Consider the following 16,736-nt stretch of genomic DNA (forward strand, 5'->3'; position numbering starts at 1 on the left):
TTGTCTACTGCAATGACCTTGTATAAAATGTGACACTATGGATGCAGATTTGTAAGTAAAATGATAGCTCCTCAATCCAGCAGTTTCTGCTGCCTCACAGTGGACAAAGGCCAAAAAAGGTAGGCCTTCCACCAAATCTTTGTAGACATTTAAAATTTTTATAATTTTAAAAATTTTTTTATTTTTCCCCCTTTTTCCCCCTCTTCACTTGACAATTTAAAATTTTTAGACCATTACCTGTATCCATATTCAAATATACAGAACTAGCTTATTTGGTATACCTTGCCTTCATTTCATTACAAAACTTTAAGAATTCTATTACTCAGAAAGAAGTGAATCATGGAGTTATCATGAAAACAAAAATAGAAAAGAAGGCTCAGCACCCATAGCATGGTGGTTATGGTGCCAGCCACATACACCAAAGTTGGTGGGTTCAAACCCAACCTGGTCCAGCTAAACAACGACAACTGCAACAAAAAATAGCTGGGTGTGGCTCAGCGCTTGTAGCTCAGCGGCTTAGGTGCTGGCCATATCCACCAGAGCTGGCGGGTTCAAACCCAGCCTGGGCCAGCTAAGCAACAATGACAACTGCAAAAACAAACAAACAAACAAAAACCCCAAAAAAAAACAAAAACAGGCATTGTGGCAGGTGCCTGTAGTTCCAGCTGCTTGGGAGACTGAGGCAAGTTAAGCGCCTGAGCCCAAGAGTTTGAGGTTGCTGTGAGCTGTGATGCCACCGCACTCTACCTAGGGCAACATAGTGAGTCTCTCTTGCTTAAAAAAAAAAAAAAATAGCTGGGCATTATGGCAGGCACCTGTAGTCCCAGCTACCTGGGAGGCTGAGGCAAGACAATCACTTAAGCCCAAGAGTTTGAGGTTGCTGTGAGCTGTGATGCCACAGCACTCTACCAAGGGTGACATAATGAAACTCTGTCTCAAAAAAAAAAAAAAATAGAAAAGAAGAGGCAACATGAGGTGGCTCACACCTGTAACCCTAACACTCTAGGCAGGTGGACTGCCTGAGTTTAGGAGTTCAAGACAAGGCTGAGCAAAAGTGAGAACCCACCATGGGCGGCACCTGTGGCTCAAACAGAGTAGAGTGCCAGCCCCATATGCCAGAGGTGGCGGGTTCAAACCCAGCCCTGGCCAAAAAACTGAAAAAAAAAAAAAAAAAAAAAAAAAAAGTGAGAGACCCCCCCCCCCCAATTCTACTAAAAATAGAAAAACTAGCTGGGTATTGTGGTAGGCATCTATAGTCCCAGCTACTCAGGAGGCCAAGACAAGAGGATTTCTTGAGTCTAAGAGTTGGAGGTTGTTGTGAGCTATGACACCAAGGCACTCTATCAAGGACAACCGAGATGCTATCTCAAAAATAAATAAATAAAATACGGAGAAAAAGATATTAAAAAAATAGAAAAGAACCCAAAGGAATTTGCACCAAAAGCCACTCGGGTAGTCAACTGTGTTATTGGTAGAAATTCCCATCTCTCCTTGTATCTAATTACAATTCTTCCCATAAAAGAGCAGAGTATGTTTCCTTACTGCTTGACTTTGAGTTCAGCCACATGACTCGCTTCGACCAATAAACTGAGACGGAAGTAATGGTATGTCAGGTCCAGGCCAAAATCTTAGAGAATCCTTACATGTTTTTGCTAGCTCTCTTATTCTCTTGTTTCTAAATCTCCATTTCTTTCTCTTTTTTCAGTTTTTGGTCAGGGGTGAGTTTAAACCCACTACCTCTGGTATGTGGGGTCGGTGCCCTACTCCTTGAGCCACAGGTGCTGCCCTGTTCTCTTGTTTCTGAGCTCACCATGGGAAGAAAAACCCAGAATATCCCACTGGTGAGGAGAAGATGAAACACCTGAGGCAGAGCTGCCCCGGAAGAGCAGCTCGGCAGGGCCCAAATGAGATCAGTCAACTTCCATTTGGCCTCCAGAGGTATGTGTTCAATATTATAAATGCTATGACAACCTGCCACTCAGATACTGCTGTTGTCTATCACAAGCATGCATTAGCGAAAGCTAATGGTACAGTTACCTAAACTAACACAGGATTATTTTAAAATAGGATGCATCATGCAGTTTCCCCCAACTCTATTACTTTATAATACAAAAATTACAGCATGATTCTATATAAATGAAATGAACATTTCATGTTAAAGCCTATGGCCAGTACCAGATCTGCTTACTCTCAAACATAAATAAACCCAAATAAGGAAATATATTCCCAAGATGTATTTTTATCTTAAATGTATGTCTCTTTCTTACCTTTTAGTTTGTTGACTTCAAACTTAAGTGTCTTCAATTTTTGCTTATAATCTTGCTTTTCTTTAACAATACAAGTCTCCACCATCTTAGCATCACGTAAGGCATGCTCTAACAGTTTAAATTTACCCGAACAGTCTGAAATGTGATTGACTGCCTCAATAATATCTTTGTCCTAAAAACCAAATTTGAAAACTGTTATACTAGATTTTTAAATTCCAACTAATCAATAAGAAAATATTGGGCGGCGCCTGTGGCTCAGTGAGTAGGACGCCAGCCCCATATGCCGAACGTGGCGGGTTCAAACCCAGCCCCGGCCAAAACTGCAACAACAAAAAAAAAATAGCCAGGCGTTGTGGCGGGCGCCTGTAGTCCCAGCTACTCGGGAGGCTGAGGCAGGAGAATCGCCTAAGCCCAGGAGTTGGAGGTTGCTGTGAGCCGTGTGACGCCACGGCACTCTACTGAGGGCAATAAAGTGAAACTCTGTCTCTACAAAAAAAAATAATAAAAAAAAAAGAAAGAAAATATTACACTTATTAAGACTTCATTGTAGAAAAGCAAAAAAAAAAAAAAAAAAAAAAAGACTTCATTGTGTGCCAGGTTTCATTCTAAGCACATTCATGTATTAATTTATTTAATCTTCATAGTAATTCCATGAAGGAGATACTATTATTATTGCCAAGGACAGATGAGTCAACAGACACAGAAAGGTTACATTACTTGCATATGGTTACACAACTAGTCAGAGATGGAGCTGCCATTTGAACCTAGCTGGCCGGCCACAGAAAATATGTACTGAACCACTATACCTTACTGTGTTCTCAGAAAGTTTAAAACCAGACAATTTGCTACCTAAGAAATGAAGAGCAAAGGAAGAGTTGACAGCCCTTGCATGGGGAACTCATTCTCCAGATCACAGATAAATCCCATGATTCATCATTTCCTCCCTTCTTTCAGCCTGTTAAAATGACAGACTCTAAGACTTCATCCCAAACTTACCATGTTAGAATCTTTTAATTGTTGAGGTTGTTTTAACTATAAAAAAAAGTAACTGCTTGTTCTAAAGCAATTAGAACAATACCTAAAAGTATAAAAGTAATAAGTAAAGGTGCTATTCCTCCCCTACTCACCTAGAATAATTGTGGGTTTTTTTTTTTTCTTTTTTAGACAAAGTCTCAAGCTATCTCCCTGGGCAGAGTGCTGTGGTGTTATAGCTCACAGCAACCTCTAACTCTTGGGCTCAGGCCATCCTCTTGCCTCAGATTTTCCTATTTTTAGTAGAGACAGGGCCTTGCTTTTTGCTCAGGCTGGTCTTGAACCCATGAGCTCAAGCTATCCACCCTCCTTGGCCTCCCAGTGAGCCACTGCGCCTAGCCAGAATAATTAACACGTTTGACCCCTGCTGAAATACACTAAAATATAAGTGTTTCTGCTACAGCATTATATACGCATTCTTTTTTTTCTGCCCACTCTGTTGCCCTAGGCTAGAGTGCAGTGGTATAATCATAGCTCACTACAGCCTTGAACTCCTAGGCTCAAGTGATCCTCCTGCCTTAGCCTTTTTAGTAGTTGGAACTGCATATAGACATGCACCATCACATGTGGCTAATTTTTCTATTTTTTTTTAGAGATGGGGTCTTACTGTTCTGCCCAGGCTGGTGTCGAATTCCTAATCTCAAGCAATTCTCCTGCCTTAGCCTCCCAAAGTGCTGGGATTACAGGTGTGAGCCACCCCACCCAGCCTCATATATGCATTCTTGAAAAACATCATCTGTACATCTCAGGCTAGGATGCATACATAATAATAGAGTTGGGGCAGATCATTAAAACAAAACAAAACAAAACTGGAACCTTATGACCAGGCCAGAAGCAAAAAGTAACAGTTCTTCACACCTGATCACTTCAAAATATCAATGTGCTGGGGGGAAAAAAATCACACATGAATTATCAAGATTGTCCCATTATACCAACCATTAAAGGACATGTGTTATGCAATAGAGACTATATATTACTGTACAGTGGGTGTTATGACTGTATCAACTACTTGACTAACAGTTTTTCTCTCCCTTTAAAAAATCTTCTAGTGGTTAAGATAATCTTATTTTTTTGGAGACTCCCCAGGTAGAGTGCTGTGGCATCATCATAGCTGACAGCAACTTTAATTCCTTGGGCTCAGGTGATCCTCTTGCCTCAGCCTCCTTAGTAGCTGAAACTATGGGCACCCTCCATGACACCTGGCTAGATTTTCCATTTTTAGTAGAGACGGGGTCTCACTCTTGCTCAGGCTGGTCTCAAACTCCTGAGCTCAAGCAATCCACCTGTTTTGGCCTCCCAGAGTGCTAGCATTACAGGTGTGAGCCACTGTGCCCAGCCAAGAATATATATTTTTTTAATTTTAAAAAAGGAAAAAATGTTAATAAGCAATCTAATTGCCAGTAACTTTAAGGGACCTAATAATAAATACCTGGGAAAAAAAAGATAATCCAGGCATGCCAAATCATGGGATGTGATTTGGAGACAGAAGACCAGCACTGGCCTTTTCTTTTAATACCTTGGGAATATCATTTTAAACCTGTTTCTCTCATTTATAAAGTGAGTATTTTAGAAAATGAGAGTGACATTGGTAGCTCTATATTTCTGGGAGGCTATAAGACTGAGGTAATAAAATGTATGTGACTGGCGGCGCCTGTGGCTCAGTGAGTAGGGTGCCGGCCCCATATGCTGAGGGTGGCGGGTTCAAACCCAGCCCCGGCCAAACTGCAACCAAAAAATAGCCGTTGTGGTGGGCTCCTGTAGTCCCAGCTACTCGGGAGGCTGAGGCAGGAGAATCGCCTAAGCCCAGGAGTTGGAGGTTGCTGTGAGCTGTGTGACGCCATGGCACTCTACCGAGGGCAATAAAGTGAAACTCTGTCTCTACAAAAAAATAAAATAAAATAAAAAAATAAAATGTATGTGACTATACTTTATTAACCACAAAGTGCTCTGGCAAACAGAGGTATTGTTTTTAATTACCTTTAGCTTTATCATTGTAGTGAGAGCTTGTTCTCGAGCTTGTAATTGTCCTACCTGAGCAGAAAGTTCCACTAATGTGTTGCTGAGAGTTTCGTTTCTAGCCTACAAGGGAACAACACATACAATACTACTTGAGTCCTTTTAAAGCTTTCATTACGATCACTAGCCACAACCTACTCACTTTTCTATTTTGTTTCTTCCTTGTTTAACTTTTTTTGTAACAAAATAAGATAAAAAAGCAATCATCAAAAAAGAATACAATTGCTTCTCTTCTGTCAAAAAGAAAAAAAAGGAATACAAATATCTATTTCTCCATTATTTCTAGGAACTTCTCAATACTTATGTTTGCCCTACTGAATTATATTGGTTATGTTCCTAATATCTTTTATATATAATTTTAACTTGGGAAGAAAGAAACAAACAAATGAATGAATAAGAACTGGAATAATAAGAGATTTCCTTTGTTGAAATAAAGTAGCATTAATGAATTTTGTTAATTTATTTAAAAACTATGTTGAGGCTCAGCGCTGGTAGCTCAGTGGTTAGGGTGCCAGCCACATACACTGGGGCTAGCGGGTTTGAACCCGGTCTGGGCCTGTTAAACAATGATGACAACTACAAAAACAACAATAAAGGGCAGCTCGGTGCCTGTGGCTCAAGTGGCTAAGGCGCCAGCCACATACAACTTAGATGGTGGGTTCAAATCCAGCCTGGGCCCGCCAAACGACAATGACGGCTGCAACCAAAAAAATAGTCGGGCGTTGAAGTGGGCGCCTGTAGTCCCAGCTACTTGGGAGGCAGAGGCAGGAGACTCGCTTGAGCCCAGGACTTGGAGGTTGCTGTGAGCTGTGATGCCACAGTACTCTACCCAGGGCAACAGCTTGAGGCTCTGTCTCAAAAAAAAAAAAACAATAAAGAGCGGCACCTGTGGCTCAAAGGAGTAGGGCGCCAGCTCCATATGCTGCAGGTGGCGGGTTCAAATCCAGCCCTGGCCAAAAACTGCAAAAAAAAAAAAAACCAACAATAAAAAAATAGCTGGGTGTTGTGGCGGGTGCCTATAGTTCCAGCTACCTGGGAGGCTGAGGCAAGAGAATTGCTTAAGGCCAAGAGTTTGAGGTTTTTGTTTGTTTGTTTGTTTAAAAAGAACTGTTTATTTACAGAAACTGGGGCAGATTAGATATACAGAAACTGGGGCAGATTAGATATACAACCAATTTTAAATTTATATATTTTAATTCAATTGTGAAGTGTTTTCTCTCACATACACACACACACAAATTGGCATTCAACAGTTATCTTAAGGTGAAACAGTCACCTTATCAATAAACTGTTGCTGTGAGCAGTAACACCACGGCACTCTACTGAGGGCAACATAGTGAGACTGTCTCAAAAAAAAAAAGAAAAGAAAAAGTAAAAACTATGTTGAAAGAACTTCATACTGAGGTATTCCCATTTATCCAGTTGTTGTTTTGCTTTTTCTTTCTTTCTTTTTTTTTTGAGACAGAGTCTCACTCTGTCACCCTGAGTAGAGTGCCATGGTGTCATTGTGGCTCACAGCTACCTCAAACTCTTGGGCTCAAGCGATCTTCTTGCTTCAGCCTCCTGAATAGCTTAATCTTATTGGCTATTAAGCTAATAGCCACCATAATGCCCAGTTAGTTTTTCTATTTTTAGTAGAGACAGAGTCTCACTCTTGCTCAGGCTAGTCTCAAACTGCTGAGCTCAAGCAATCCACCTGCTTCAGCCTCCCAGAGTGCTAGGATGATAGGTGTGAGCCACTGCACCCGGCCTTAGTAGTTGTTTTTCTAAAACCATGGCACTGTATCTGATACAGTTACTGTGAATGTGATGTATTTATTAGTTGGAGAAACTAGTAATCGGACTTTTTAAAAGATATTATACTTCAGGAGTAAACTTAAATGCATATTACCAAGTGTAAAATGTCAAACTGAAAAGGCTATATACTGTATAACTCCGACTATATGACACTGTGGAAAAGGCAAAAATATAGAGATGGTAAAGAGATTAGTGTTCCTAGGGGTGAGTAGGAGGGAAGGAGTGAATAGCAGAGCACAGAGGAGTCATAGGACAATGAAACTATTTTATATATACTACAATAGCAGATACATGTTATTTATTTGTCAAAACCTTATAGAATATAGAAAAGAAAGAGTAAACCCTATTGTAAATCATAACCATTAGGTGATATGATGTGTCAATGAAGGTTAGTCAGTTGTAACAATTGTACCACACTGGTGCAAGATGCCAACAATGGGAAATGCCGTGTGTGTGCACTGGACACAGGGTGTATTTCTGCTCAATTTTGCTGTGAACCTAAGACCATTCTAAAAAAGTTAATTAATTAAGAAGATACCGTCACACAATTATAAGAGAGACTTTACCTAACAAATGCAAGCAGTGTAACCTGGTTTTTTGTACCCTCAATGAATCACCCCCTGCCAAAAAAACATATCTTCCATATTTTCATATAATCTATCAACAGATCTATAATTTTTTATAATATTTTTGTAGCTAAAAACTATCCAGAATAGTATTTTAAAAAAAAAATCCTAAAATAAAATCTATAATCTTTTTGTTTTGAGACAGTCTCACTCTGTTGCCCTCGGTAGAGTGCCATGGCATCATAACTCACAGCAACCTCAAAGTCTCGGGCTTAAACCATTCTCTTGTCTCAGCTTCCCAGGTAGCTGGGAGTACAGGTGCCTGCCACAACACCTGGCTATTTTTAGAGATGGGGTCTCACTTTTGCTCAGGTTGGTCTCAAACCCATGATCTCACACAATCCACCCACCTCCGCCTCCCAGAATGCTAGGATTACAGGCATGAGCCACTGGGCCTGGCTAAAATCTATAATCTTATTATGGATTATTTAGAATCATTACATGTCCAAGACCTACACTGAATAACTTTTTTTTTTTTTTTCATACAGAGTCTCACTTTATCATCCTTGGTAGAGTGTGATGGCATCACAGCTCACAGCAACCTCCAGCTCCTGGGCTGAGGTGATTCTCTTGGCTCAGCCTCCCGAGTATCTGGCGCCCACCACAACGCCCAGCTATCTTCTGTGGCAGTTTGATTAGGAGCGGGTATGGGACCTGCACCCTACCCACTGAGCCACAGGTGCCGCCCCTGAATAACATTATTAAACAAAAATATGAAGGATATAAAAAAAAAAAGCTTCCTCTCTGTGCCTCTTACAAGGCGTGAGCTCAAAAAATAAGTGATGACTGATCAATCTTTAGGTATTAAAAACTGAAAACTGGTTCAGCGCCTGGAGCACAGTGGTTACAGTGCCAGCCATATACACCAAGGCTGGCAGGTTCAAATCCAGCCCAAGCCAGCTACACAACAATGACAACTGCAACAAAAAATATCTAGGCATTGTGCCGGGCACCTGTAGTCCCAGCTACTTGGGAGGCTGAGGCAAGAGAATGGCTTAAGCCCAAGAGTTTGAGGTTGCTGTGAGCTGTGACTACAATAGCACTCTACCGAGGGCTACATAGTCAGTCTGTATCAAAAAAAAACTAAAAAGAAAACAAGTTATTAAGAAAAATTAAAAAAAAAAACTGAAAATCAGGGCAGCACCTGTAGCTCAGTGAGTGGGGCGCCAGCCCCATATGCTGAGGGTGGCAGGTTCAAACCCAGCCCTGGCCAAACTGCAACAAAAAAATAGCCGGGCATTGTGGCGGGCGCCTGTAGTCCCAGCTGCTTGGGAGGCTGAGGCAAGAGAATCGCGTAAGCCCAAGAGTTAGAGGTTGCTGTGAGCCGTGTGACGCCACGGCACTCTACCCAAGGGTGGTCGGTGAGACTCTGTCTCTACAAAAAAAAAAAAAACTGAAAATCAGTCTTACAGACTTTATCCCCAATATGCGTATGCCGCTAACATAGTGTAGATATCAGATAAGATACAATAGTTTAGGAAACATAATTTGAAGCTACCAAAACTTGATGACACTCATCTAAGCCTTTGAGGAAGGCTTTCTTTTTTTTTTTTTTTTGTGGTTTTTGGCTGGGGCTGGGTTTGAACCCGCCACCTCCGGCATATGGGACCGGCGCTCTACTCCTTGAGCCACAGGCGCCGCCCCTGAGGAAGGCTTTCTAAAATAACATTTTTTTTTTTTTTTGTAGAGACAGAGTCTCACTTTATTGCCCTCAGTAGAGTGCCATGGCCTCACACAGCTCACAGCAACCTCCAATTCCTGGGCTTAAGCGATTCTCTTGCCTCAGCCTCCCGAGTAGCTGGGACTACAGGCACCCACCACAACGCCCGGCTATTTTGTGTTGTGGTTGTTGTTGTAGTTTGGCTGGGGCCAGGCTCGAACCCACCACCCTTGGTACATGGGTCTGGTGTCCTACCCATTGAGCCATAGGCGCCGCCCCTAAAATAACGCATTTTTGATTAAATGACGGATGCTACTAACCCAGCATAATAGTGTAAAAGGGTTGAACTGAAATTTGACCTCCAGGACAGCTAACCAAAACTGCAGGATGAAGGCAAACCTATGATTGTGGATGGATGTATATAATTTCACAATATACATATACATTTTTAATGAAACATTTAAACTGAATTTTTCAATCAATAATTAAAACATAAACAAAATTTGGACTAGTGAAGCTTAACAAAAAATAAATGCAACCTCCAGGTCTTCAGCGAGCAGAGAAGAATGTGTTGCCTTTTGAGCCATTTCCTGAAGCTGGAGTTGAGCCTTTTGAAGAGTTGTTTGGCATTCAACTTGATTGGATTCAAGGGCTTTTACCTTCTTCATGAGTGACCTGATTATGTCAGTTCTTTTATGTAGTTCACCTGGGGGAAATTTCATAAACAACTTATTTGTAGTCAGATTTGAAATTTAAAATGCCTTATTTTCAAAATTGGTACTTAAAAAGCAAAAGTGTGCTAAAGACTTTTTTATTTTTATTATTTATTATTATTTTTTTTTGAGACAGTGTCACTATGTCACTCTCGGTAGAGTGCTGTGACATCACAACTCATAGCAACTTCAAACATTTGGGCTTAAGCGATTCTCTTGCCTCAGCCTCCCACGTAGCTGGAACTACAGGCCCCACCACGACAGCTGGCCAAACCACAACACCTGGCTTTTTGGTTGTAGTTGTCATTGTTGTTTGGCAGGCCCAGTCTGTGTTTGAACATGCAGCTCCAGTGTATTTATAGCGCCCTAGCCACTGAGCTACAGGCGCCAAGCCTAAAGACTTTTTTATTTATTTATTTTTTTGTAGAGACAAGAGTCTCACTGTACCGCCCTCGGGTAGAGTGCCGTGGCGTCACACGGCTCACAGCAACCTCTAACTCTTGGGCTTACGCGATTCTCTTGCCTCAGCCTCCCAAGTAGCTGGGACTACAGGCGCCCACCACAACGCCCGGCTATTTTTTTTGTTGCAGTTTGGCCGGGGCTGGGTTTGAACCTGCCACCCTCGGCATATGGGGCTGGCGCCCTACTCACTGAGCCACAGGTGCCGCCCTAAAAGACTTTTTTAAAGGAGAATTCTCTCTCTCTCTGTGAAATGCATAGTACTGTACCTCATCAATAAATGAAACTGTCGGTGGTGCCTGTGGCTCAGTGAGTAGGGCACCAGCCCCATATACCGAGGGTGGCGGGTTCAAACCCAGCCCTGGCCAAACTGCAACAACAACAAAAAAATAGCAGGCGTTGTGGCGGGCGCCTGTAGTTAGCCAGTCATTGTGGCAGGCACCTGTAGTCCCAGCTGCTCCGGAGGCTGAGGCAAGAGAATCACCTAGGCCCAAGAGCTGGAGGTGCTGTCAGCTGTGAAATCACAGCACTCTACCGAGGGTGACAAAGTGAGACTCTGTCTCTAAAAAAAAAAAAAAGAAAGAAATGAAACTGTCATCGGTCAGAAGCCCCTTAGATGTCACTTCCTGATTACAATCTCTCCTATTCCTACCTCCTAGTGACCACCTTGATCTTATAGTAATCATTTCCTATCTTTTTATTATAGTTTTTTATTACCATTCAAGACAGAATCCCTAAAAAATACTGCTTAATTTGAAGCCTGCAGTTTGAAACCAATCTGGCCAATATAACGAGACCCTGTTTGTACAAAAAAATAAAAAAATTAGCCAGGTATGTTGGTACACACCTGTAATTCCCAGCTACTAGGGAGGCTGAGGCAGGAGTTCAAGGTTGCAGTGAGTTATGATCATGTCACTGCACTTCAGCCTAGGCAACAGAGACTTTGTCTTTAAAAAAATAAGAATAGGGGGCGGCGCCTGTGGCTCAGTGAGTAGGGCGCCGGCCCCATATGCCGAGGGTGGCGGGTTCAAGACCAGCCCCGGCCAAACTGCAACAAAAAAATAGCCGGGCGTTGTGGCCGGCGCCTGTAGTCCCAGCTACTCGGGAGGCTCAGACAAGAGAATCGCGTAAGCCCAAGAGTTAGAGGTTGCTGTGAGCCGTGTGACGCCACGGCACTCTACCCGAGGGCGGTACAGTGAGACTCTGTCTCTACAAAAAAAAAAATAAATAAATAAGAATAGGCTGGGCTCAGTGGCTCATACCTGTAATCCTAGTACTCTGGGAGGCCAAGGCAGGTGGATTGCCTGAGCTCATGGGTTCAAGAACAGCTTGAGCAAAGGCAAGATCCCATCTCTACTAAAAATAGAAAAACTGAAGCAAGAGGATCGCTTGAGCCCAAGAGTTGGTGATTGCTATGAGCTATGACACTATGGCACTCTGCCCAAGGCAACAGTGTGAGATTCTTATCTCAATAAATAAATAAATAATAAATAAAAATAGGCGGGGCATGGTGGCTCATGCCTATAATCCTAGCACTCTGGGAGGCCGAGGCTGGTGGACTGCCTGAGCTTACTAGTTCAAGATCAGCCTGAGCAAGAGCAAGACCCCGTTTCTAAAAAATAGGCGTTGTGGCAGGGGCCTATTGTCCCAGCTACTAGGGAGGCTGAGACAAGAGAATCACTTGAGCCCAAGAGTTTGAAGTTGCTGTGAATTGTGATGCCACAGCACCCTACTGGGGGAGACAAAGTGAGACTCTGTCTAAAAAAAAAAAAAAAATTAAAATTAAATAAATAAATAAATAGAAATAGGCTTAGTGCCTATAGCTCAGTGGCTAGGGTGCTGGCCATATACACCAGGGCTGGTGGGTTTGAACCTGACCCAGGCCTGCCAAATAATAATGACAACTACAAAACAAAATAATAGCCAGCCTGGGTGGCACCGTAGCTCAGTGGTAGGGCACCAGCCACATACACCGAGGGTGGCAGGTTCGAAACCAGCCCAGGCCAGCTAAAACAACAATGACAAAGCGGCGCCTGTGGCTCACTGGGTAGGGCGCTAGCCCCATATACCTAGGGTGGCAAGTTCGAACCTGGCCTTGGCCAAACTGCAACAAAAAAATAGCCAGGAGTTGTGGCAGGTGCCTGTAGTCCCAGCTGCTCCGGAAGCTGAGGCAAGAGAATCACTTAAGCCCAGGAGTTAGAGGTTGCTGTGAGCTGTGACACCATAGCACTCTACGGAGGGCAACAAAATGAGACTCTGCCTCTAAAAAGAAAAAAAAAAACAAAACCAACAATGACAACTGAAACAAAAAAATAGGCAAGTGTTGTGGTGGATGCCTGTAGTCCCAGCTATTTGGGAGGCTGAGGCAAGAGAATCACTTAAGCCCAAGAGTTTGAGGTTGCTGTGAGCTGTGATGCCACAACTCTACCAAAGGTGACATAGTGAGACTCTGTCTCAAAAAAAAAAAGAAAAGATCAAGTTCAGTATCAGAATACTAAAATCTTTAAGTCAGTTCAAAAGAAATGGCTAATCATGTGGCACCTTTATTCAAATTCTTGCTCAAAATTTCCTTCAGATTCACCCTTGACGCTCACTCCATGTTAATTAGAGCTCTACCCAGAACTCTTTCTGTATTTATGTACTTGTTTACCCTACATTATTTGTGAGTGGCTGTTCATAAAGACCTCCTATTTGCACTTAGACTAAACCCCAGGACAGCAGGGACGCTATCCTTTGTTTTTTTTCTACCTTTGTCATAAGCCCTTTCCATGTGTTAACATACCAAAGTGCATAACAGATGTTGCTGAATGTATTTCTGACCTTCTAATTTGCTGCAACGTTCTTCCAAAGTCAAAACTTTCTGCCGATCCTCTTCCCATGAAAGAAGTTGTCTTTGATGCACTGTAACCATATCATTGAGCTCTTTATCTCGGTCTTTTAATTCTGCAATGAGCAACTGCAGCTCCCTCCGTTGTTTCTCTATAGTGGAAATCTCAACTTCTGACGCTATGTTCTGAAACACAGAAAAGTGGTTTTACATCAGAACAAAATTAATCAGTAAATAAATCAGCCAAAGTATATTTTCCAAATAATTATATCTTCTTTCACTGCCAATTCCAAGTAGTTAAATTAAGTTTTATTATTAATAACATGGCATCAAAATTACATGTACTTAAAAAACAAGTTCAAGTTCAAACCTACCATGCACTCTGCCTTTCTATCATTTTCTGTCATTCCAGACGTACTATGCTGAAAAAGTGGGACTGTTTCTAAAATCCACTATAATCACAAATAAACCCATTTCTGCACTTTTTTCCCTTTGCTGTCATTTCTTTCCTGGAATCTTTGAGAAGAATCATTTCTTTTATTAATCAACAATACTACCCCACACCTTGCCCCAGCAAGTATGGAGTAACCAAGTAAAGGTAAGCATGTAATAGTTACAGTTTATTATTATATTTTATTTTTGAGACAGAGTCTCACACTATGTCGCGCTTGGTAGAGTTCCGTGGCGTCAGAGCTCATAGCAACCTCAAACTCTTGGGCTCAAGAGATTCTCTTGCTTCAGCCTCCCAAGTAGCTGGGACTACAGGCACTCGCCACAACCCCCAGCTATTTTTTGATCATAGTTGTCATTGTTATTTGGCAGGCCTGGGCTGGATTCGAACCCGCCAGCTCCGGTGTATGTGGCTGGCACCCTAGCCAATGAGCTACAGGCACTGAGCCCGAAATAGTTACAATTTAAACGTAAATAATTCTTACTAAAGAACAAGATTTTTAGTTATAAAAAAAAGAGAATATAGTTCCAAAGTGTGGTTATTTGTTACAACCACAACACCTGAAATGCACACTCATTCCAACAAGGACAATTTAATATTAATGCCAAATTCAACATGCCTAATTAAAAACCAAATTTTGTAAGGAAAATTGTCACATATGCAGAAAGGCAATAGTGTAATAAACCCCAGATACTCAGTACCTATGTTCTACCACTATAAAGATTTTGTAATATTTGCTTCAATTTCCCTTTTTCTTTTTGTTATTGATAAAAAATGCATTTCAGGGCGGTGCCTGTGGCTCAGCGAGTAGGGCACCGGCCCCATATACCGAGGGTGGTGGGTTCAAACCCAGCCCTGGCCAAACTGCAACAAAAACAACAAAAAATAGCCGGGCGTTGTGGCGGGCGCCTGTAGTCCCAGCTGCTCAGGAGGCTGAGGCAAGAGAATCACGTAAGCCCAAGAGCTGGAGGTTGCTGTGAGCCGTGTGAGGCCATAGCACACTACGGAGGGCAGTAAAGTGAGACTCTGCCTCTACAAAAAAAAGAAAAAAAGAAAAAAAAATGGCATTTCAGGCTGGGCATGGTGGCCCACGCCTATAATCCTAGCACTTCAGGAGGCTTAGGTGGGAGGATCCCTTGAGCTCAGGAGTTTGAGACCCACCTGAGCAAGAGCAAGACCCTGTCTCCACTAAAAATAGAAAAATTAGCCAGGTGTTGCAATGCATGCCTTGTGGTTCCAATTGCTCAGGAGGCTGAGGCAAGAGAATCACTTGAGCCCAGGAGTTTGAGGTTGATAGGAGCTTAGCTAACACCATTGCACTCTAGCCTGGGCAACAGAGTGAGACTCTGTCTCAAAAAAAAAAAGAAAAAAAAAAATGTTATTTAAAAAAAAAAAGTCATGTCAGGGGAGAGGGGAAGAGGGTGGGAGATTGGTGTGCTCCCACTTAATGGGCACAACATAAGGGTATATGGCACACCCTTGGTGTGGGACACAATAGGGACCTACCTAACAAATGCAAACATTATAACCTGATTGTACTCTCACATTAATCTGAAATTAAAAAAAAAAAAAGTCATTTCATCCTTACATAGCTCAGTAAGCATCTCAAAAAAAAGAGCTTTTTTTCCCTCCCTCCCTCCCAAAAAAGAGCATTTCTTATATAACTGTAATGCTATTTTCTTTTTATTTTTCTTTTATTTTTTTTTGAGACAGAGTCTCACTATGTCACCCTCAGGAGAGTGCCGTGGCATCACAGCTCACAGCAACCTCAAACTCTTGGGCTTAAGCGATTCTCTTGCCTCCGCCTCCCAAGTAGCTGGGACTACAGGCACCCGCCACAATGCCTGGCTATTTTTTTGTTGCAGTCGTCATTGGTGTTTAGCTGGCCTGGGCTCGAATCTACCACCCTTGGTGTATGTGGCTGATGCCATAACCACTGTGCTACGGGTGCTGAGCCAATAATGCTATTTTCATACCTAACATCTACAATAATTCCTTTTAAGCACAAACATCATTTTAAAGTCTAGTGCACTGAATTTGGTCTGACTCAAGTATAAATTCAGAAGTAGCCACTTAGTGGCTATATAACCTTGGGCAAGTTACTTTTCTAAGCCTTAGTTTCCTCGCCTGTAAAATAGTAACAACAGCACTTAAACTTCTTAGATGAAGCAAGATAAACTCCATAAAGTACTTAAGCATAAAGCTTGGCACATAGTAAGTACTCAAGAAACATTAGCTATTATTCAGCTGTGAACCACATTTGGAATTACGGTACTCTCCCTGTCTATAAAAAACTAAATACCTTGAAGACAGTAGTTAAAAGTGCACTGGAGGCTCATGTACATCATTACAGCTTTTTGAAAAATGAGATTTCTACATAAGAACGATGACTGAATTGCAGTTACTTACTAGTAACTAAACACAGAAAATGGAATTCAGAGTCAAGGGGTTCCAAGTCACAAGATTTAAATTCCAGTCTGGTTAGTCATTCATCATTCAACAAATATTTATTGGGCACCAGTGGCTAGGGATGCAGTTATGAGCATGCCAGGTCAGGAGCATATATTGTACTACAGAAAAACAGGCAATAAGCCAAATATACAAAAAGAGTTCATCTTGTTATATACTGATAAATGCAAACCCTGGGCAAGTCCACTTTCAAGACTTGTTGGTAAAACAGAGTTATGAGCGTCCCTCCACTCACCAGGTTAAGTAAATTAAGGACATCAAACCAGGTGTACAGGAAAGCGGCTCTACAAATGCCCCTTGAGATCCTTAAAAGTGAGCATCGGGTACTGGAGCCTCTTGGTCTCGGCTGAATAATCAGTTTTTTTAGGTTAAGGAAAAGGATGTGACGCTCTGTTTTTACTTTATGTACTGCGTATTGT

General features: G+C 42.0%; 1 protein-coding gene across 1 annotated transcript in view; it reads right to left on the reverse strand.

The window, feature by feature from the left end:
- Positions 1 to 16,736, reverse strand: part of CCDC62 (coiled-coil domain containing 62) — a 50,578-nt gene that overhangs the window by 33,533 nt on the left and 309 nt on the right. Inside the window, exons 2-5 of the mRNA XM_053589780.1 lie at positions 13,391 to 13,583; positions 9,938 to 10,104; positions 5,277 to 5,378; positions 2,268 to 2,439 (exon numbers count right to left, since the gene is read on the reverse strand). Coding sequence (XP_053445755.1) covers positions 2,268 to 2,439; positions 5,277 to 5,378; positions 9,938 to 10,104; positions 13,391 to 13,583 — 634 coding nt within the window. The remainder of the gene's footprint in view (positions 1 to 2,267; positions 2,440 to 5,276; positions 5,379 to 9,937; positions 10,105 to 13,390; positions 13,584 to 16,736) is intronic.

This window comes from Nycticebus coucang, chromosome 4, assembly GCF_027406575.1.
Source record: "Nycticebus coucang isolate mNycCou1 chromosome 4, mNycCou1.pri, whole genome shotgun sequence".
NCBI classification, from domain to species: Eukaryota; Metazoa; Chordata; class Mammalia; order Primates; family Lorisidae; genus Nycticebus; species Nycticebus coucang.